This window comes from Nycticebus coucang, chromosome 10 (assembly GCF_027406575.1).
Source record: "Nycticebus coucang isolate mNycCou1 chromosome 10, mNycCou1.pri, whole genome shotgun sequence".
Classification (NCBI taxonomy): domain Eukaryota; kingdom Metazoa; phylum Chordata; class Mammalia; order Primates; family Lorisidae; genus Nycticebus; species Nycticebus coucang.
The window spans coordinates 55954128-55978615 of NC_069789.1; the positions used below are offsets into that span (position 1 = coordinate 55954128).

At 41.5% G+C, this 24488-nt stretch overlaps 1 protein-coding gene across 6 annotated transcripts in view; it reads right to left on the reverse strand.

The window, feature by feature from the left end:
* The window catches only part of SRGAP2 (SLIT-ROBO Rho GTPase activating protein 2), a 270004-nt gene that overhangs the window by 134189 nt on the left and 111327 nt on the right, over window positions 1-24488 (reverse strand). For all 6 annotated transcript variants that reach the window (XM_053605449.1, XM_053605448.1, XM_053605450.1 and 3 more), the window contains exon 3: window positions 20786-20978. In XM_053605449.1, the coding sequence (XP_053461424.1) occupies window positions 20786-20978 (193 nt within the window). The remainder of the gene's footprint in view (window positions 1-20785; window positions 20979-24488) is intronic.

The following is a 24488-nucleotide window of genomic DNA, read 5'->3' on the forward strand; positions in this document are numbered from 1 at the left end:
CCTGCCATCTCTGGTGTGTGGGGCTGGCGCCTTAGCCGCTTGAGCTACAGGCGCCACCCTAAAGGGAAGACTTTCAAAGTGCAAAGAGAAAAGGCCAGAGCGTACAAAAAATAGAATAATGGAATTTCAGAGCTGGAAGGGACTTTCAAGATGATCTAGAATCTAGACCAAACCTGTCGTTTTCTAAGGACAGTTTTCTGAGGAAATTGAGGCTTGAGTAGCCTGAGGTCACACAGATAGCTGGTGGAGCAGGGCAAGAACTCAGGTCTCCTGACAAGTAACCATTTTCTTAATTCATTACGGTGGCACTATATTTCAACCAAAAAGCCCTTACATCTCAAAGGCCTGGTGCTAAGAGAGTTAATGGACAAAGCTCAGAGGCCCAGAGTGCAGAGCTATTCTAAGATGACACATAACAGGAATACCAAGGGTCCATGAACCCAGAGGGAGCAAAACTGCTGGTGCCTAACGGCGCCGGAAAGCATGTTGACACACTGCATGTGGTTACACATGAAAGGCAAGTGAATAGGAAAAGCAGTTTTGAATCCCACCCCATTCTAATTTGGGACTGGCTCTGGGCACCTACTGGAGAGCTGGGCCACACCCCAGCCACTCTGTAAAATGACCCTTCAGTTCCTTCCTTCTCTGTTCTGTGGCTTCAGTTAACCCCTTTTCTGCCTTCATCAGGGATATACCAAACATTAGAAAAAGAGAACTATCAAGCAATAACAAGTCAAAGAGTGAGTGTAAAGTAATTGGGCTCATTCCGTCATGAGAAGAGCCTCAGTCTGGATTCAGCTGATCCACCAAGTATCCAAGCAAGTGTGTGATCTGAAGCCCTAAACAGCCAGGCTCATAAATCTAGAGGACAGCAGTTTCTCTAAGTACAAGGCTTCAAGACCCAAATTCACCATGCATCAGAATCCTCTGGAGTGCTTGTTTAATTGTGGGTTCTTATGCCCCTCTGCCAGAGATGACAATTTACTAGGGGTGGAGTGATGCCCAAGAATCTGCATTTTAGAAAAGCATCTGAGGCCATTTTATGCATACCAATAATTTGAAAACCAATGCTCTTAAAGCAATGTTTTACAAACTGTGAGATACAACCCATTAGTGGGGGTTAAAAAAAGATAAATTGACAGGTCACCACCTAGCATTTCTCAAAATATGAAATAGAAAATAGTAGAACAGAATAACAGAACAATGTAGAAAATACCAGAGTACGCCATGTAGAGCAACAATGAAGTATTATTTTGTGAAAGTGTTGTGTGTGTGTGTGTGTGTGTGTTCCAGCTTGCAGTATAAAATATAATGATTAGTGATCATAAAGTTTAAAAAGTACTGCTCTAGAGCAATGGTCTGAAATTTGGGGAGATGATTATATACCCCATGTCCTTTAGAGAATCTGAGAGTATTCTTTCTAGCATTCTCTTCCAAAGAAGAAAGGGGGTTGGGGGGAAGGAAGGAAGGGAAGGAAGGAGGGAGAGAGGGAGATCATTTGTATATAAATCTAGGAGTCCCTGAACTTCTGGAAGCCTATTCCCCAAGGACTTCTTTTAAGGACAGTTACTATAGTGTCTAGTACTCTGGTTACAGTGGGCGCTCAATAATTACTGGACTATGCTAACAGTTTTCTCCAGATGTTCTGTAAATGATGGCCAGTATCTTCCTTACATACATGTAACATAAAAAACGTCCCCACTATGTTGATTCTTTTTCTCTTATTTTCAAGGTAACTAGAAATGCTGAAGTTAAACAATGTTCTACAGAACATTGGGAAAAAGGAGCTGGAAAATTCCAAGAATAAGGATTCTGAAAACAAAGGTGTAGGTACAATGTCACTGCTTCCCAAGGAACATGATCCCTGTCTACAGGCTTCCTGCAAGGGCTGGCAGTGGCACCGGCACTTTTTTACAGCCTCATTGATAAAGTCAATAGAGGAATATCTACCTTATTCCCAGGTTGGTGAATTTTTTGAGCTACCCAGCCTCACCTTCTCTATATGATCAAAAGGACACAAATTTCTTAGTTGTAGGTAGAAGATTTTAAAGGGTCATAGACAATTAGAAAAACCACAAACATTCCCAACTTGATTATCAACACAGTCCTATCCCAATGGTTAAAACCTATTAGTACATAGAAACAGTAAAAATGAGGGGGAAAGTTTCAAAACCAGCCTTTGTTAAGTGAGGCCTACAAAGAAGTGATGGAAAGTGACAAGGTACAATGAGGTTGGAGAGGAAGAACAGGGGAGGAAGGATCATTGAGAAGACAGAATGAAATCCCAAAACTATTCCAACATTTCCTGATGCTTTTCAGTAATTTGTTTTCATGCAGTGGAAATTGGCACAACATCTAGGATGCTTTGGTCCATCTGTTTTTTAAGTTAAACTGTAGGCAAGATTCAGAACAGCTGGAATCAGCAGTACTCACCAGCTTATATGTGTCTGGAGGAAAGAGAAATAATATCAGAGTGTGGGAGACGCAGGAAGAAGGTTAAATGCGGCAGAGGAAAGGAAATTTGGAAGCCATTGTAAGCCAGACAGAAGAAATGGCCAGGTCAGAACTGATGCAAAAGAACTATTAGAGAGGCCAAAAGCCAAGGAATAGAAATTCTAGGGGTGACAGACAGGGAGCTAGCAAACAGTCCAGGAGCTAGACTTAAAGTTCTATAAGTTTGGGTGTCAATGAGAGTACCCTGGGGCTTCACCTCTGAGAGATCAGATCAAGACCGCCCAAAGGTCCTACATCAAGGGTCCTACAAGAGCTGCTGGTTCAGACAGTCTGCACAACCATAGTCTGGAGCTGAGAAAAAAGATGGATTTTTGGTTCCCTAAATACAAAAGAGAAGAACAGAGAGAATAGCCAGGGAAACCTAAGAGACACAGTCCTAGGAGAAATTGGCATAGATCCCAAACCATCAGACGACTGCCTCAAAGACAGGGCAGGCCCCGGAGTAGCGGAAAATGTCCACAAAATAGCCCTTGGTACACGCTCTTTGTCTGGCTTATAGCCCCAGCACTAACTTCTGCTAAAGCCTTGACTTAAGCTATTGATAAGCAGATCTCTCATTTCTACTGAGACTGCTCAATCTCTATTCAACTGACAAGATTTGGCAGTGAAAAATGTCAATCAAGACCTCGTTCTGGAGAGGAAAAAATTAAATACAAACAGAAACAAATAAACCAAATTCTATTTCAAACTGAAAGTCCGGGGGCTGGAGAATGCTGTGGTTTGAGTATGGTCTGTCCCCTACAAAACTTTCTCTGGTTGAAATTAGATTGCCACATTATGGTGTTAAGATATGTTTGGGTCATGGGGGAGGATCCTTCATGAATAAATTACTGCACTCTTGGGAGAGAGCTCTCACTCTCATGGGACTGGATTAGTTCCTGAGAGAGAAGGTTGTTATAAAGTTAAGTTTCCTCCTATGTTTGCTTTCTTTGCACTCACCCACTACCCTTCCTGCTTCTCCGCCACATGCCCTCACCAGAAACTGAGCAGATGCTAGCCCCACGTTCTTACACTTTCTAGCTCCCACGACCATAAGCCAAATAAACCTCTTCTTTATAAGTTACCTAGCCTCGGGTACCCTGTTAGAGCAACATAAAATGAATTAGGACCAGGGTGGGGAGGGGGAGAGAACTAACCCACTACCTTTTTTTTTTTTTTTTTTAACTTTTTTTTTTTTTTGTAGAGACAGAGTCTCACCTTACCGCCTTCAGTAGAGTGCCATGATGTACACAGAACTCACAGCAACCTCTAGCTCTTGGGCTTCCGCGATTCTCCTGCCTCAGCCTCCCAAGCAGCTGGGACTACAGGCGCCCGCCACAACGCCCGGCTATTTTTTGGTTGCAGTTCAGCCGGGGCTGGGTTTGAACCCGCCACCCTCGGTATATGGGGCTGGCGCCTTACTCACTGAGCCACAGGCACCACCTTTTTTTTTTTTTTTTTTTTAAGAGACAGAGTGTCACTTTGTCAGCCTCAGTAGAATGCCGTGGAGTCACAGTTCACAGCAACCTCCAGCTTTTGGGCTTAGGTGATTCTCTTGTCTCAGCCTCCCGAGTAGTTGGGACTACAGGCGCCCCACCACAACGCCCGGCTATTTTTTGCAGTTTGGCGGGGGCCAGGTTGGAACCCACCACCCTAGGTATATGGGGCCGGCGCCTTACTTACTGAGCCACAGGTGCCGTCCACTAACTCACTAACTTTTATGTTTTGCCCCTCAAGACTGACAACAAAAAGAATTCTAAATCCATGTCAAAACTTAGTGCCCTTCTTTTTTAGAGGTATGAGTTCGTGATTCTGAAACTACTTTCTGTACACTCCATTTTCTCCCTTTTCTACTCAGAGAACAATAGAAAAGGGAGAAAAATGAAGAAAACGTGGTGTTGGATTGGAATTTAAGACAATGATGTGAACTCATAAGTTTTACTGGAGATAAACATAGAGATAGAAAAATAGTTATGGAGGTACATGGGGGTGTGTGAGTGTGTCTGTGTGTACATGCATCTATCTATGACCTCTGGTCTGTGAAGAAGGACTATAAATAACGGCACTCCAATAATAAAGAATACACTTTGTACCCACAGTTTTTAAATACCATTCCCCACTAAAGGCAACCAAGGCACTCTGAAGAAATGGCCAACTTATGAGCTAAAGCAAATAAACCTAGACCATCTTATTGTGCCAGAAAGAAAAGAAGTACCCAAAGAACGATGGGGACATAGCAAAAAGACCCAGGAGGTTGGGCCTCATGCCTGTAATGCCAGCACTCTAGGAGGCCAAGGTAGGAGGATCGCTTTGAGGCCAGGAATTTGAGACCAGTCAAGGCAACATGGTGAAATCCTGTCCCTTAAAAAAATAATAATAATTAGCTAGGCAGGGACCTGTAGTCCCCAACAACTCAGGAGGCTGATGTAAGAAGATTACTTGAGCCCAGGAGTTAGAGGCTGCCATGAGTGACAATCATGGCATTGCACTCCACGCTAGGCAACAGAGTGAGACCTCATCTCTTAAAAAAGAAAAAAACAGAATACAGAAGCCATCTAAAAGGGACTCTATTTGCCAAATCTGGGACAATGTAAACATTAAAATAAAGATGGGAAAGGATTATAACTATTGAATACAAAATCCACATTAATGTAAACAAAAAATTAGTCCAAAAAACTGGGGGAAATGGAAAAACTCTTCCTTTTATAATAGAATTCCAACTGATAAATGTAGAAGGAATGATGGGAGCTAGAAAGATGATTATTTGGTAATCATGATAGTAACAATTGATTCAACCAAGAATTACTAGTGAATGCTAAAATTCATTGAAGTATAAGGGCTGAAGAGTAACTCAATATTTGCATGATCTCTAAGTATCTATCCACAGTATATTATATTACATCATTGTTGCAGTATATTACATCATTGTTGATAATGAGGATGAAGCTAAGTGTTTATTACTGAAGCTAAGTGTTATTACTATTCTATAAAGCATAGAATAAAATAGCTTTACAGTGGAGAAATCTGGCAGACACCTCTTTTTTTTTTTTTTTTTGCAGTTTTTGGCCAGGGCTGGGTTTGAACCCGCCACCTCTGGCATATGGGGCTGGCGCTCTACTCCTTTGAGCCACAGGCACCGTCCCAGGCAGACACCTCTTTAACCAAATGATCATCACTAGCAATGGGACAGCATCAGCAAGTGCCTCTTGATGTGATGGAGAAAAGAATATAATGAGATTCCATCTCTAAAAAAAAAAAAAAGTTAGCCAGGCATGAGCCAGTAATCCCAGCAACTTGGGGGGCTGAGGCAAAATGATTGCTTGAGCCCATTACTTTTATGGTATTACCGTCTAAAGGGCATAAATTGAATCTAATCATAAGGAAATATTAGAAACTACCAGAAACATCAACTTAAGGGACATTCTACATTCTACTGAAAGGTCAAAAAAATTGTCAATATCATGAAATACAAAGAAAGACTTTGAAATCATTCCACATTAAAGGAAACTAAAGAGATAACACAACTAAATGAGATGCATAATCTTAAGCTTTCTTTTGTCAAAAAGAATATTTTTGGAAAACATTTTAATGTCTATGGATTAGATAATACATGTATTATTATATCGATTTTTATGTCCTGATTTTGATGGCTATATTGTGTAAGAGAACATCCTTATTTTTAGAAAATACACCCTAAAGGATGCATGGATAAAAGGGCACCATCTCTGCAACTTACTCTCAAGTATGTTCAGGAAAAAAGTGTATGTGCATGGATTTGTGTATGGAAAGAGAAAGAAGCATAAATCAAATGTATTAACGTTGACATTTTGGAGTAATCTGGATAAAATAGTAATATACGGAAGTTCTTTGTACTATTCCTGCAATTGTTCTTTAAACATTTTTTGGTTTTTTTTTCTTTTTTTTGAAGACAGAGTCTCACTCAGTTGCCCTGGGGTTGAGTGCCATGGTCCCATAGCTCACAGCAACCTCAAATGTTTGGGCTCAAGCAATCTTCTTGCCTCTGACTCCCAAGTTGCTTAGACTATAGGAATCTGCCACAATGCCCAGCTAATTTTTCTATTTTTAGTAGAGATGGGGGGGGTGGTCTCACTCTTGCTCAGGCTGGTCTTGAACTCCTAAGCTCAAGCAATCCACCCACCTTAGCCCCCCAAAGTGTTAGGATTACAAGCATAAGCCACAGCACCTGGCCTTTTCTTTAAACATTTAAAAATTCCATTCTGGAGAAGAACAAAATCATTTCTCCCATCTCTTCTTTGGCAGTGAGTATATGCCAGTATGTATAAACCTTCTGTTTTTCACAGAACGCCATACGCTTCTTAAGGGCAGGAGCTAAGTCCTAGGCCTCTCTGTGACCCTCAAGCTTGCCACAGAATCTGCTGGTCATTGTCGATAATGAGGATGAAGCTAAGTGTTTATTACTGAATCACATGTAAAAAAGATGTCTAAAAGGGTCACTTGTCACTCAATAATTCTGGCTCCTCGACCTTGAATTCTATGCCTTATTACAAGTAACACATGCATACATAAACAAACTTAAAATATTTTAATTAAATGGTAACTTCCATGAACTAAAATGGTAGCTTATTCTTTCTTGACATAGAATAAAAGTTCAATAAATGTCTGCTGATAGAATAAGTGAACCTCACATACCAGGTTTAGTGTTCCCTGAAACTTTCTATACTAATGGACAAAATGGACAGTAATGAACTTGTTTTCCAGGGAAATAATAATAATACAAAGATGTTCTTAGTTCCCAAAATAACGTGATAAGATTTTCAAGTCAGTTGCTGCTGGCTGATTAGAGTGGCTTAAAAACATGCCCTGGCCTGATAAATTGCTTTTCTCATTTGATTAAAGGTGAAAACCTTAATAAAGTCTTCATTATTTTGGTGCCAAGGAAGTCTACTAAAGATGTTTTGCTTTCTTTCCCTTATGGCTTCCCTGAACTATATTGTAAGGTAGACGGTTTCCTAAACACTCATCATCTGGCCAGAAACTCATTATGTGTGCTTGGGGACTAGGAGATAAAGAAGAGGCAGCACTCAGGTCTCTGCAAGCCGTATCATCTTCTCCCGTCTCCATTTACTGATATAATGGAGATCTGGCAAAATTAACAGAGAAAGTACAAAAATAAGGTTAGAATCCATGACAAAGCCATTATATCTCATTAATTAGTATAAAAACCTTAATTACTTCCTTCAGGAGGTGCTAATAGAAGAGCATGCGCTATGCACCTGCCCATGTGTCCACACACACGTATATAGGACTCTGCAGTATGAAAAAGTACACATTTTCCCCCATTACCAGAGAAAAGAGAAGTAAGGAGGAGGCTGACAAATCCAGTCCAGGTATGAAATAGGGCATGGGACGGGGAAGAGGGCAGGAAGTCAATACACCTAGGAAACGACGCCTTTCTTCACTGGGCCTGCCTTCCTCACTTTCAATTCAGAGTCCACTCAATAGCCTTGTCTTCCAAGGAATTCATCTGAGGCATCATTTCCACCTGTACACTGCACAGTCAATTCTGTACAACATCCTCCTTTTGCTAAATCCCTGAGATGCTGCCTATAAATTCAAAGAATTTCAAGCATCAACAGTAACCCCTGCCCCCACCCTACAATGTAGTTATGAACATCTGTTGTTTACAAGGGTTCAGGCTGCGAGCTGCCAGACTTGTTCTGCAACCTCTACTTTAACACAGAGGCTGCCAGGGAGGGGTGTCTGAATTTCATGCAAGAATGCCCTGTCCCGACTGCTGAAACAGGAACTGGCAAACACAGCTCAGCATCCTACCGTTGAAGATAATCCTAGTTTGTTCGATTCATTTTCTAATCCTGGTTCTTTAACCAGCTGTACCCAAAATATATTAAGAAGCAGAATGTGCTCATTGATCCTCCCTGAATTTAAAAGCCAGGGGCAATGATAGTGGGGATGTATACGCAGGCGTCAGCAGCAAAGATGATCCTGTTTCAAGTTTGAAAAACCCAAACTCTTCTTTTTTCTCCTTCCATCTAAATCCTTCATTAATACTGAGTCCCTCCCACATGACTCTGTTTCCCCTCACAATGTGATACTTCAGCGCAATGCAGGAATTAGATATTAAAGTCTTCAGTTCATTTGGGACCAAATCTAATTGAGATCATAACTGCTATCCTTAGCCTTTCCATAACTAAACCAAGCACTCCCTCCTGAGCACGCTTACCTTCCTTCTCTTCCCAGTGACTATTAGAACCTACGTTAAATGGCATCCTCTTTTTAAAATCCTGTGCACATGTGTCATTATTATTCTCTCTCAGCCTATCTGATTTTCCCCAGTTCAATTATAAAAGTTAAAAGTTTGTATGGTAGAGCCTGTCATTTCTTCTTGTAAGCCCTCCCACTTAACACACTCAGCTCCCAATAAGAGACATGGCTTTTGCCTTGAAAAGGGAACTGGATCAAAGTAAATTCATTTAATTGGCTGCAAATTCTGAGAATTAAAGATCCCAAGAACATGTTGCCTGGTAGAAGCAGGAAGCACATTGCTTCCTGTGTCTACTATGAAATGATTATGGGGCTTACAGGAGCAGAGAAAATGAATACTAAAGCTCCCCATGCCTCAGCACTGTTGTCAAGGGATATGGTACCACTGTCTTTGCTCCATGGAGCCAAAAGCCTGAGGTACAGCCTGCTGACATTCCAGCGGAGATCCTAGGAGACACAGGAAACTCTCGGGAGTCTCCAACATCCTCCCAATTGCTCATAAAAGCCTCTTTTGCTTCTGACCTACCCTCTTCCTATTCCCTACCCTAAAAGGATGATATAAAGACCTTCCAGCCTCATGTGACAAACAACCTAGTAAACCACATTCTGCTCTGTCCATGACTGAGATTTGTACTGCACTGATCTGCTGGTCTCGATGGTAGATACTCCAGGAGGCTTACTAAGATGGGCCTTTTGTTATCCATACAAGTCAAAATTGAGACACTATAGAAGATGCCAAAAAGAGGATACATATTTTAAGAAGGGAAAAAACTGCATTAAAATTATAATACTCAATACATACCAATAACAAAAGATGAACACAAGTCACGGTGAACGCCGCTTATAAATGCAGAAGTCAAACATGACTTGAGAATTATAATCTTAATACAGTTTTTTCCTTTTTTAAAATATGCGTACTTTTTGGCACCCTTGGATATATCTTTATAGAAAGTCAACCACTGGGCAACAGGGCTAACTACTGACTCCAAGAGGACAAGGAAAGCAGAGGGTGGCTGCATGACAATTAGCCACCTCTTGATGATTGTGAGCCTTGATCTAACACACCAAGGTTGAACTACATGACATCTTATAAGACAAAACACAACTAGTGAGTTTTTATAAGAAGTGACCATACAATTACACAGAGTCACATAGTGCTTAAGTCCTGCATAATGTAGCCACACCATAAACCCAGGGAGAAGGATGAACTGTCATTCATGAGGACCCACAGGAGTCTCTGAAGAAAATGGAGATGGACATGATATTACCTAGTCAGGCTTAGGAATACTTAACTCTGCACAGGAAATAACTAATGAATCAAATCTACTGGTGTTTTACTAATGTATTTGCGCTAAGTCCTAACTACCAAGGATAACAATAATGATAGCTACTCTTTAAATTTACTATGTGCTGGCTGGGCGTGGAAACTCAATGCCTATAATGCCAGCAATTTGGGAGGCCAAGAAGGGAGGATTGTTTGAGGTCCAGGAGTTCAAAACCAGCCTGGAACATAGTGAGACACCATCTCTACCAAAAAAAATTAAAAAGTAGCTGGGCATGGTGGTATGTACCTGCCTATAGTCCCAGCTACTTGGGATGGAGGCAGGAGGATCCCTTAAGCCTAGGAGTTAAGGCTTTAGTGAACTATGATTATGCTCCTGCCCTCCAACCTGGGTAATAGAACAAGACCCTATCTCTAAAATAAAATTAAAAATAAAAATAAAAAAATAAATTTAATATATGCCCAAACATTGTCATAAGAGATTCATATATATTAATTCACTTAACTAGCATAACAATTCTATGAGATAGGTATTGTTATTATTCTCATTTTGCAAATAAGGAAACTGAGGCAATTAAGAATCTTCAGCTAAAATCACATAGCTAGTAAGTGAGAAAATCCAGGATTGTGGCCCCAGGAAATCTGGTTTGAGAATCTGTGACCTTAACTATCATGTTTACTTCTCCTGTGGTGATGATAATTCTATCAGCTACAATTTATTGAATGTCTACTAGGTCATAGACACTAGCCTAGTGCTTTACCAGCCTTTAAAGCAGTGGTTCTCAACCTTCCTAATGCCGCGACCCTTTTGAAATAAAATTATTTCAAAAATAATTTTATGGTTGGGGTTCACCACAACATGAGGAACTGTATTAAAGGGTTGCGGCATTAGGAAGGTTGAGAACCACTGCTTTAAAGTATCACTCTCCACATTTCATTGATAAGAAAATTGAGGCTAAAAGGTTAAGTGACTTGTTCAAGGAGACATAGCTATGACTAGAAGAGAGAGGATTCAGACCCAAATTTGTCTGGCTCAAAGCTCTGAGCTTTTTCTGCTAAGTCACAGAGCTTCCCAATGAGCTTTCAACTAAACCCTTCCTCTGTTCCAAAGTCTGGCAACCACCCTATCTTGCTGATTTCCCAGCAACCTTCTGGTGTCTGTTCCACCTTGCCTTATCCACATGTGAGAAGTCCTCCCAACTCTTCCTTCAAAAAGGACCCAACTACCATCAGACGTCTATATGGACTGGGCCCATGAAAAACACACCAAGGAACTTTCCATTAATTTCTAAATAAAGGCAGCTTAAGCCATGGGGAAGAAAAGCCAACCCTTGCTCAACACCAGATGCTGCATCTGGGCAAAATCTTTCCTAAGGGAACAAATATCTCTTAAACATGTCCAAATGAATGAATGATTCACTGGTCCCAGGAAGTCAGGGGTTCTCCCTTCTGGCAGCTTGATGTTTCCTCCTACTTCCCTCTTTGGGGTCACCCCATACTCAAAGAGGAACTTTCTGATTCTCCACCCTTTGCTGATTTGCAACCATGGAGACACTATTCTCCATGGCCAACTTACTCTGTGCTTTGCAACTCAATGCTATCCTGTGAGACTGATGAACAACTTAACTTGGGAAAAGAAATCCATTGGTAGTAGATTATGTGACTACAGAGACAGTGCACATTCAAATACTGGGCCTAAGGCCAAGAACATAGACTCTACAAGAATTTCTCTTTAATTAATTGTGTATCTAACCTCCCACTGAAAGGAGTATTGCAGGTTGAATGTTTACCAAATCAGCAGATTTACTTTCCACATGTACCTCCTTGATATATTGTTAATTTAATGTTAGTAAGAATAGAATATCACCTGTTCCTCTCTAGACATAGTACCTAGCTCAATACCTGGCACATAATTAGGTCCCCAAAATGTGTACTGATTGATATACAAACAAATACATCTTTTAAAACCCTTTTGTCCCTTTGTACATATGATCTGAGTACTACAGACAAGACAAAGAATTTTCCCCTTTTTCTCCTTCTAAACACTTACTGTGGAAATCACAATATTTCCATAGCCTCAACCATCACCTACCTATGAACATGCCTACATCTCTACTAATAGCCAAGACTTCTCTTTAGCCCTGAATACAGTCATTGATTTTCTGGTAAGTATTGAAATTTCGGCTTCAGTATCCATGCAGTATTTTAAGCTTAACATCTCCAAACCAAATTTCTCATATTCTAGTCCTTCAGAAATGATTTCTTCTCCTAACTTCTGTATTTCTCTTAAAGGCATCATTAATTTACCAGTCACTCAAGTCCAAAAGAAAATTCTCAGGAGGGGAGGGGGTAGACGGGTGGAGGGAGGGTAATTGGTGGGACCTCACCTACTGTGCAAATTGCAAGGGTACATGTCAAATATATTATTATTATTATTATTTGTTGTTGTTGTTATTGCAGTTTGGCCGGGGCCAGGTTTGAACCTGCCACCCTCAGTATATGGGGCCAATGCCCTACCCACTGAGTCAGAGGCATCACCCAAATGTATTAATAGCAAAGCATAAATGTCTAAACACAACCAATAAGTGAGGTGAATACTGTTAACCAGTTTGATGTAAACATTCCAAATTGTATATAAAATCAGCACAATGTACCCCATAAATGCAGTAATGATAACACAATTATGATCTAATAAAAAAAAAAAGAAAAAAGAAACCTGAATCCTATTAGTCAGCAATTCCTGTAGATTCTTCCAGGATTAGAATGGTGTACACTCTAGGAGTACAGGGGGCGGTATCTGTCTTGCCTGGAATGTGTCTGGCACATGGTAAGAGCATAATACATATTTGCTAAATGAATGGAAGGATAAATTCCTATTCTTTTCATTCTTATCATCCCACCCTAATTTAGATCCTTATTATCTACTGCAGCAATTTGTTTCCCCATCTCAAGTTTCTTGTCATTTAGCAAACTACCATCAGGTAGATCTTCCTTTAAGCAGAGTTCATACCTAAGCTTGGACACTAACCTATTTAAACCTTCACTGGTTTCCAGTGTCTACTGCACAGAGCCAAATCTCTTGGTCAATGGTTAAGGCCCTCCAAAATACATAGCATAGTCCTACCTACGCTGGCCTATTCCTCTATATACGCTTGTTCCCCCAACCAAACCAGTCTACCATTGTACCTCAATGATAACTTGCTAGAACCAGCCTTGGCTCAGATACCACTTCCTCACTGAAGTTCCCTGAGGATCCAACTGAGCATCAGCTCTTATGTAGCACATACTTGGTACTTAGCACGAACAGTCTTATACCAAAGATTTGTGTTCTTGTATTCACATTTTATTTGTGACTAGATTATAAATTCATGTAGGAAAGAATTACTACTTTTACTACTTTGGATTTCTCTCCTCTAAGAGTGTAGAATAAATAGTACCTTTAAAATGTTCACCAAATATTTGCTGAGGAGAAGGAAACCCTGAAAGAAAAAAAAGATATTGACAGTGGGTTGTAAAATAGCATGAAGTCTCTGTAAGGATCACAGCGGGATAGCAATGTAGAAGTACTCCTTCAAAAACTCAGCAGAAGGGAAAAAAAGCAACCTCAAAATGAAAGCAAGAAATGAGCTATTAAAAGTAGGAGATCAAAACCAAGTGAGCTAAGGACTGAAAGGTAATTTACAGCAAATCTGTGTGTAAAAAAAAAAAAAAAAACCCAACAGCCAACGCATTATCAATTAGAGTCCTGCTGGGCAATATTAACACAGATTCCATTTAAAAGAGACAATCAAAGGCTCAGCAACAAATAGGAATACATTTATGCCCTTCAAGGAGCCAAAGAAAATGCTAGAACATCTTCCCTAGGAAGGCTTCCTACCCTCACATGATACTTTCTAACTGCTCTTAATCAAACCAGGCCAACAGAATTTCAGACATTAACAGGGTCCTGCCTCAATTCACCAGGATGAGGGAAGCCATGTTACCTATCTTAGGCAGAATGAGGTAGAATCAAATAACCACTCTAGTTCTATCTATAGCATCTCCCTTTCCCTGGTGGGGGTGGGGAGAGGCGAGAGAGAACCACAGGGTCAGACTTTGCAGCAGAGTCTGAGCTGTGTGGGCTTTAATGAGGATGTCTGCACTGAGCACAGTGTGGGAGAGGACAAAAGGTGAGCAGAGTGAAGCAGAATAGGCAGCAAAGCCAAAGGGCGATAGGGAGGTGGATTCCCGGGGAAGAAGTCACCCAAGAGAAGACGAAAAAGGCAGTTCAGCAACATTTATTCCTAAATGCAGTCTCTTAAAACCGTAACAAAATACCCAAGCTAGCCCAGTATGAGTGGCTGAAACCCAGCCAGGGTGAGAAAGTGGCCTGGAAAAGGTGGGATGCATCCATGTGGACCAACTTCAGCCACAGCCAACCTGCCCCATCCCAAGCTGAATAGTTTCCACGTCCCTGAGACTCGTCTGTCCAGAGCTGCCGCTGGCAGCTGCTCTCCTGGCAGCACAAGGAAACAAATTCATGGCATTGCTGGGCCAACAGCTGCTACAGCTCCAGGGGAGGTGATGAGTGCCCGCTGAGACGCTCTGGGCAGAGAATGAACTATTCTGGGACCAATCCTAGAGTCAGCAAAATCGAGGATATAGTTCACCGGCTGAATAAAAATACAATACAATTCTCACTCCAGAGACCTAGGAAACCAAGAGCCCTTTCTCTGTCCCACCTTCTCTGACTTCAATTGAGTCTTGCCCTCACATTTGACCCCATTTTGTCTATTTCCAAGGGCACGACTTCAGTTTGGGCTCACATTAACCTCACCACTGGACTGCCATCTTTGTTAACAGGTCCTCCTCCTTCCAGCCTCTCCATGCCAATTGATCATATGTGGATAGTTGCCATAGTTACCTTTTCAAAGCATGGCCATAATTATGTTCCTTGCTCAAAACTATCAAAAACTATATGGTTCCCCTATGTTTACAGAATAAAGCGCAAACCCTGTAGCCTGGCATTCATAGATCTCTGTAATCTTCTGCTCCTACCACCTTTTTCAGGTTTATTTCACCATCACATTTATAATTCTTGTTCTTCAGCAAATCAGACACGTTATCCACCAGTCTTGTTTTTCTCAGCTCTGTTTGCCTTTACTAACACTGCTCCCTCTGCCTAAAATTCTTCCTTCCCCATCTTTCTACAATTTCTGCATAAAGTCTCAATTGTATTAAGCTTATAGGACCAATACCTGGATTGGCATTTTTATTTTCCATTTCCCATCCATTGAACTTTACCTCCACAAAGCCCTCCCCAGGCCCCAACCAAAATAAATCTCTCTTCTTGGTGTACCTGTGGCACTCTGTATGGATGGGCAGCCATGGTCTTTCATAAACCTGTCCTTCCATACGCTACACAGGGACAACATGGCAGATGCTGCTCACTGTCTGCTAATATGTTTCCCCTTCTTCCATATTAATGGGAACTCAATTATCACCCAAAATATTAACTACCTTCCCCAGCCTCCCTTGCAGCTCAGTATAACCATGTGACTAAATTCTGGACAGCTGGACGTAGTTGAAGAGATGTATGTGCCCCCTCCAGGCCACACCTTATACAGTAAGGATGAACCTGCCCCTTGCCCTGTTGCCTTTCCCGCTGGCTGGAATGGGAACATGATAGCAGTGAGCCATCTTGTTTCATACAAAAAAGGACAACACTCTAGGGATGGACTAAGGAGTCTGACACAGCCAAGGGTGGCTAACATCCAGACTATTACACAAGAGAGAAAACAATCTCTATCTTATATGAGCCATTATTATTACTTGGGGCCTATTATATCAGCCAAACCTATATCTTGACCAAATCAGACATGCCTAAAATGCCTTTCCCGTGCCAAAATGTCAACTTCTCAGTTGTAAACAAATGTTTCAAACATGGTCTACTAATGCTGTCTGCCAAGTGCTAGTTTAGTTATAGCAGCTTGGTTGTCTCTGGACAGCAATGCTGGTACTATGCAAACACCTGAATACTCGGTTACTTTTGCAATATAGGAATGAGTGGGAAATAGAAAAATAAAAGTCATGTTTACTAGTGTTGCCCTGAGAAGTCTTATCACTGTATTAATGGGACAAAGGCAGCAACTGTCAGCTTTTTCCATGCTCACTGGACTTACGCAGGCAGGTGGTGAGTTTAGTTGTGGAAAAAAGAAGAAAATTAAAGACAAGGTGTAAATAAATGCTGGAAATACATCAGGTAAGGTATTCAGAATTTCATATGTATGCTCATATTAATAATGATAGAACCTATCTACTCCATGTAAAACTGTAGTTAGACATTCAACCATTTGACTTTCATGTACATTTTTAGGAATTATGTGTGAAAGTAGGATGTTGCATGGACCTCTCTTACTGACCTTCTCATCATCTGGCAAAGTGCATTTGCGCTTATGTCTCATCTCTTCTACTAGGCTGGACCACATGAAATTGCTACCATGTAGCCATTTCTGACCTATACAGACAGCAACGCCTTACATGTGAATGAAAGATGTTAGCAATAAGAAATTCTTGTGATTAACTTTTACAGATCTTCTACTTCAAACATTTCTAGTTCCACCAGACAACACTAGCCTACTGTACTTTCTACTCCACCAAAACCAAAAATAAAACCCAACTCTCTCCCCTCGCCCAGTAACTTTTACTTCTCTTGGCAGTAACTTTTACTGTTCCCTAACACTGGGTGTCCCCCAAGCCTCAGGCCCTGGATTTAGCTCTTTGTTCTTCTCCTCTTCTCTAAGTTCATACACTTTTTATCTTCCATCATCACCTTATATTGAACATTCTGCTAGCTATCCCCAGTTATAACCTCTTACCTCAGCTGTACAACTTCTCTACCTGCATACCTGAAGTCCTCACACTGCCCCAAACCCAACATGGCCAAAGTAAGGTCACCATTCAACAGGTCTTCCCTCCGCACGCCCACTTCTATCCTGGATGCCACCACCATCCTTCTTCCAGGTTGTTAGGTTAGAGGCACTGGGTCACCTCTGACTGTTAAGTTTTTACTCAATCAGTTATCTATCCAGTCCTGTCTAGTTTCCTGAATGCCTCTTGAATGCATTCCTTCCTCTCCATTCTTTTTTTGCACATTGCGTGTGGATTATCCCCAAACCCTCCACCCTATCATTCTCTGGCATAAAAATTCACTCTTCTACCATATTTTTCTTCATGTCTCTCTCCCTATGCAAGAACCCAGAGGGCTCACTCTCATGCTATCATCACATCAAATCTGAACTTCTCTGCTTGCTGTCAAAGAGCCATGATTTAGAGTCCATTTGCTTTATGTAACCTTATTTCCCACCGCTTTTGGAAATATCTGAGTTTTCATGTCTCTACCAAAGCCCTTTTCACATTATATTTTTTACATGTCTCTTTTCCTTGATAACCAGGATTTCTGAAGCTTACATTAGTCCTCATTGGAATTAGTACAGAGCACAGTACTCAGTAAGTATTTAAAAGGGGTTTATTGAAGAAGTAGATTGTTACTCAGGATAAGATTAGACAGGAGCTACTGCAATAAACCAGCCACAAAGTGATGGTCAAAGGAGTGGAGAAGTTCCCTTCCTCTAGGATTCTGTGCCACCTTGTACTCTCCTTCCACTAAACTTACCACAACTTTAAATTATATATCTAATTGTGCGCTTGTTTGATGCCTATTTCCTTGTTCTATTGTTAAGTACTATGTGGAAGAGACAGTACTTGTTCCCTGTTATCTCAAGGTACAATGAAAAAGTTCAGGGAATGTGCAATGAATATCAGTTGGATGAACAGAGTGAATATTAGTTGTTAAGAACCTTTCCCTTAATGAAGCTGGACCCTATACCAGCCCTTACACCACCTTCACCAAACATTCCTGCCTCCTCTCACCTAAACATGCTGTGCTGTTCTTCTGTACAAATCTACCTTGAAAATCTAACCTAAATCCCACTCGTTTCACGAAGGCTTACCTGACTATCCCAGATCCTTTATCTATCTCTGATAATTTCTTTCTGACTTCTTATCATATCTATATTCTACATAATACCAACAATCTCTTAGTGAGATCATTATTGCTCTATCCTCTGATTGCTTCCTATATGCAAAATTATTTCCCCCTAACCAGGTATGGAAACACAGAGTGAACTTTTCTTGTATCTTCCAATACTTTATACAATACTGAAATAAATACTCACTGGTTATTTAAGACAAAAATGATGCTAGGTACTAACTTTATCAGAAGGAAAATTTATTCTTCCAGCCTTGGGGAAAATACCCTGCTCCTTGTATGTGATCTTAATCAGAGCAATACAAATGATTTAGAGATTAACACATATGAACCTAATTTGTAATAAATACGTCCTTAAGCTGATAATATGACACAATACTAAAATCACATGCTATTTTAAACTTAGGAGGAGGTTACCAACACAATAAACGTAACTTTAAATCATTTGTTTAAGGTAAATGATTTCTCCCCTAAGTATTTATCACATACTAAAATAACATTTTATTATCAGATGATTCTCTTATCATAAAAAGAATAGGACTTGGGAAAGATAAGAGACTCAAGAGAAAACATCTGGAGGATATTCTCATTCTGGCTTATTTTGAGAGTATCATGGTCTCCTCAATCTTACCCTCCATAATCAATGCTCAGAGATGGCTTACAAAGAATAATTTGTATCTTGTATTAGAAGGTCAATGAGCAAAGATAGAAAATAGGGGAAATAAGACATGCTTTATTCATTCACTTACTCATGCCACAATATTTAGTGAGCATCTACTATATACTAAATATTATGCTAGGCACTGTGAAACACTGGACGATGAATCAGACAAACTTATAAGTACTCTCTGGGAAGATAATAGACAGTGCCGAGTGCCCTAAGAGAAGAACAAGTGTAATGCTGCAAGAATTCACAAGCTGGAGAACAATTTTTCTTCTGGAGAATCAGGAATGTGTCTTGGGACAGAGAGCATCTGAACTGGGTCTGAAGACATGGGTATGTCTCAGACATGCAGAGATACAAAGAATGGGCATATGATCGCAAAGATGCCAAGGGCCCACTGGAGTGAATGTTCTGTTTGGCTTAGGTACACTGGAACAAAAGTGGGAAATAAAGTTGGAAATATTGTTGAGGTCAGATACAAGGGGCCTGAAGACCAAACAATGAAAAATGCATCTTTGTGAAGAGAGCAGCACTTCTCAAACGGCAGTGTGCACACAAATCACCTGAGCATCTTGTTACAGTAGGTCTCAGATGGAGCCTGAGATTCTGCATTTCTAACATTCCAGATGATGCTGACACAGGGAGACTACAACTTAAGTATCAAGAACATTAGGGTGCAGGCCACATGCACCAGGGCTGGTGGGTTTGAACCCAACCAGGGCCCACTGAACAACAATGACAATAACAAGAAAATAGCCAGGCGCTGTGGCAGGAGCCTGTAGTCCCAGCTACTGGGAGGCTGAGGCAAGAGAATTGCTTAAGCCCAAGAGTTTGAGGTTGCTGTGTGCTGTGACGCTACATCACTCTACCCAGGCGACATAGTGAGACTCTATCTCAAAAAAAAAAAAAAGAAAGAAAGAAAAGAACATTAACAATGGGGACCCATAGAAAGTTTTGCAGAGAGAGACTGCCTGATCCCCTGTGTGTTCCAGGAAGACTAAATCTGATCATAGTGGAGCAGATGGGGAGTGGGGAGAAACTGCAGACTGTGGTCCTCAATGCTGGCTGTTCACTAGAATCACCTGGGACGCTTTTATACCATCCTATTACCCAGGCTTTACTCCCAAAGATTATCATTTAATTGGTCTGGAGTGGGGCCCAGATTTCTGTATTTTTTTAAAAGTTCTCCATGGAATTCTAATGTGTAGCCAAAATTGAAAATCTCTGCTATAGATAATACACTAAGTCTTGTAATCATTTAGGAAAAAGATGATGATCTAAACTAGGGCAATAGCAATGGGAAGAGTATGAAGGGCAGTTGTATAAATATTGTAAATGCAAAAGAATTTGACCTTAGCAACTACCTAGGCAGGGATTTAGATGTATGACTACACTACGATTCATTTGCTCTGGCTAAAGACAGTTTGGTGAAATGGTAAAAAGTATAGACCCTGGAGCCAGACTGCTTGGATTTGAATTCCAGCTCTATTTACTAAGGAAGTGTGTGTGTGTGTGTGTGTGTGTGTGTGAGAGAGAGAGAGAGAGAGACAACTTGAGTTAAGTTTCTTAACCTTCTTTTGTTTTTGAGCCAGAGTCTCACTCTGTCGCCCTAGGTAGAGTGCCAAGACATAGCTCACAGCAACTTCAAATTCTTGGGCACAAGCAATCCTCTTGCCTCAGCCTCCCAGGAGTTTCTTAACCTTTTTATGGCTCCAATTCCTCACGTATAAATTGAAGATAATGACAGTAACCAACTCACAGAGTTGTTGTGGCCAGGAAGTGAGCTATCATATATGAAAAGCCCTTAGAACCATAGCTGGCAATAAAAAGAGCTATAAAAATGTTTGCTGCCATTATTAGTGGTTTATCATCTACTCTGATCTCCCCAGGATGTTGAAGGGCACATGAGACTCATCTGGAAAAGGAGAAGCCCTTGAGGGCTTCCAACCAATTTGACATCAGCAGCTCATGAATCCAAGCAGATCTAAGTGGCACACCCCACCCCAGACCCCACTCCCAGTATCTCTAAGAGTAATAGCCGCAGAGCCCCTACTTGAATTGCTGGTCCTTGGTGCTGCGCGTCTTGGCCAGGAAGCGCTCGGCCAGCTTCTCCAGGTTGCGGGAATAGTCCATCTCAATCTCAGCCTTCTTTCTGAAGAAGTCCTGGAGGTCCTGTAACAGCTGCACACGGAGCTCACACTGCTGGTCCAGGCATTTCATCTGCTCTGTGAGCTGAGCACGGATCTCTGCAACAAAAACAAGGGAAAACAGTCAGACAGCCCTAAATGAACACCATAAACATCAACATTCACCCACTTTCTATTTACTTGCTTCCTGTGGTCTGGGGAATTCGAAGCCCTTAATAAAAAAGCCTAAAGCCTAAACTGACCATATAAGGTGACCCACCTCCAAAATTCCACCAATTCTTACTGCAATTGAAGAATACTGTGAACTAGGAATCTGCTGAATCATTTGGAGATGCTGCTTATTAGACATACCACGTAAAAATATTCAGAGTTCAATTTATTATTATTTATTCAGTGAGCAATTTACAGTATTTCTGCACACTACCAGAATTTCAGTTCTGTTCTAACAGAGGGCCCAAATAAATTATCTCCCAACCACCCTATTGAGGTAGATACTACTTTATTCCCATTTTAAAGATGAGAAAACTGAGTCACGAAGAAGTTATACTGTTAAGTGGCAGATCTGGGATTCAAACTCTGACTGACTCCTATATTTCCCATCATTTCAAAATGTTTTATAATATCTTCATGAAGTAGGGTGAGGGCAAGGGTATTTTTTAATGGAGGTAGAAAGGGACCTGCTAAGGTCAAACGGCAGCAGTCAAGAATAAGACAAGAACCAGGACTTCCAGGTAAGCAAGGCATCTGTCAATCAGATTTCACAGTTTGCAATAACACAAAATGTAAATCAATCTTCGAGAAGTTGATTTGGAAAGAGATATTTTTTTTTACTTACAAATATCAGTCTTATCTCTCATGGATGCCAAAGACCTTTTACAGTGTCACAACAGGAATTATTTCTGATTATGTTTTAACTTGAAGATTTCTAGCTGGCCAGAGTCCTTGCACAAGGCTAGCAAACACTGTCTCCTTGGAACTGCAGCAATGGTAACTTCAGGTGCAACCAGACCTGCCTCGAATGCAACACTGCATTTATTACTGACAAGAGACCTGATACTCAGAGGAGGCAGTCTGTCAAAGCTAGACTGCTTTACAGCTCAGAGAGGCCTGCAGTGTGTATCCTGCCGAAGCTATGTTCCAATCGGCATCTGAGTCAGAATGCAGGCATTTCTTTCATCTCTTTCCCCTGCAAGCCTGCTCAGCTCAAGTGCATTAGGATGGGACAGTGACTACAATCTCAGGGAGAACGAGAACCTACATTACGTCTTTCCTTATGCATGTTCCAAATTCATTCCTGAATAATACAGTTGTTAACATTTTCTTCTGTCCATGCTATGTAATGCTTGGTTACAGGAGCTGGAGGTGTCTAGAGTTTTCATCTGAACTGTAAATAAATCAGAGGCAAATCCAAGATTGGGTCCAAGATGCTGAAAGACTTACAATCACTCCTCTCAAGAAGCAATGAGGATGAGTAAGTGGTGCATGTAGCTTTGCCTTGGGCTAGTTGCGCGTCTATAATCTATGGCTATCTACATTTTTGTTTCTGTTTTTATAGATAACAGTGTGTAGCATGAGTATATGGTCCTGATGATCTTAGGTGATCTATATGTGCAGTTCTCACCCTCTTTTCCTTCACGCCTCTCTCTTGCCAATCACCAGTGCCAACCAGCCCTGCAGTAACCTCACCTGAACTGAAACTGAGCACGGAAAGATTGTTTCAAGCAGACAGAAGGCTGTGCAGAAAAGCTGCCTACCTCATCACTCATCAAAGCTCTCTTGTTCTGGGTTTTATGGAGTCTGATTACAAAGGTGTTGGGGCTGAAGATGTGCAGAGGTCATGTCAAGCATCTGGTCCTTGCCAGGGATTTCTGGGTCTCTTAAAGGTAACAGCCCTTTTTGAGACTATTCCTGGAGGCATCTGTCCCCTTTCTATGAATTACTGAAAAGCTGGCAGGAGTAGCCATTGAGTGGGCAGCCTGTGGGTAGAGAGAGCACTCAAAATGCTCATTGATATTACTTACAACTTGTCCACTAAATAAGAATCAGAGCCTCATAGGGTAAAATGCTGTCCAGGTATCCAATCAGTGACAGGTGTACAGAGGATGTGGATGGGCAGTAGGGCTGTCAGTCCCCTCTGAGTTGCCTATAATTCACTTATGAGTTTGCCTCAGTAATCTTAAAACTGGGGCAGCAGAAGGGAACATGGAGATTGCATGCCCCACCCCCCACCAAAAAAAGAGAGGCCTCACCAAAGTCTCATGAAAACCATAAAGTTCTACAAGTAGACCACTCTAGAGTTGTTTTGTCCAAGAAACAAGCACTTCATAAGAGGCTTCTGAGATATGTGATTTAATCCGAGAAGCCCCAGGCACATCCAGCCAGGATAGATTTCCACCCTGACTTTCTCAAGTGCCTCAATGAGTGGGCAGTGCAGCAAAAACTGCATCCCACCGTCAGGCACCTGCTCTGTGACCCTTGAAGGGAAGGGAGCATGTGTTTTCTGAGCCTTTATTTACATCATCTCATTTAATTCCCCCAACTAGTCTATAAGGTAGCCTCAATTATCCTGATTGCACAGACAAGAAACCAGTAAGACTCATTAAGTACAGTAGGACCTTTGTAAGTGGACCACCAAGGGACTGAATCTGGTCAACATAGGTGGTAGCCAACATAAGGAATTAGGCCTACTATACTGACACATACACATGGTGCATGTCTGACCTGTGAAAATTAGGTCAACTTAAGGAGGTGGTCAACTATGGAGGTTCTACTGTAATTCACAAAAGGGTCAACAATTAGGTATAAGTAGGGTTGGAGCTAAATTAAGGCTTGTCTGACTTGTCAAAGAGGTTGACAGTGGGGCAGGGAAACACAAACAAGAACAATAGAATACCAGGTTGGAGTCTCTGATGATATTTCTGGGAAAATCAGAGTGATTATGGCTCCCTACTGGAATAGGTTTTTCCATCTTCCAGCAGAGGGGTGGGTGATTCAGGGTCCCAGATACAAATATGGACTAGCCCATTGAATAATTAGCTAGCCATGTTTCAGCTTGTCCATAACCAGAGTGGATCCTTTCCCTGCTTCCTAGATCTACTCTATAGAGCAGCTGTGGAGGAAGTGCTTTTCTTATCCTGTGAGCACACCCTGAGGTCTGCCAGTAAGCCCAGAGAACAGAGAAAGAGAGAAAGTGATATCTCCACCCCTGATCCAGGAAAAGAAGAAGCTCAGCTAATAGATACCACCTGCCACTGTGGTTTCTTTGTGATATGACACCACTAGCCTCTCCCCTCCCCCACTACCCACCTCGAAGAAGAAGCCTCCCTTCCCACCATCCTCAGAGCAACCACACATTTGAGGGAGACTCTAACCACTCCCAGCCTTGGGCCCACTGCTCCAAGACAGAACAGCTGCTCTGTCCAGGGCAGAATGTGCTGCCTCAGGCTTTGCTGCTGCTGCAACAGATATAAACACTGGTCCCCAAGAAGGCAGCTATGCCAGCCCCAGTCCTCTGTCCATGCACATAAGAGGCAGGAAACAATAGGCCACTGAGTGCCAGCATGCGTGGGCCATGTGCCCAAGCTGGAGGCCCCTTTGCACCCTGACCTA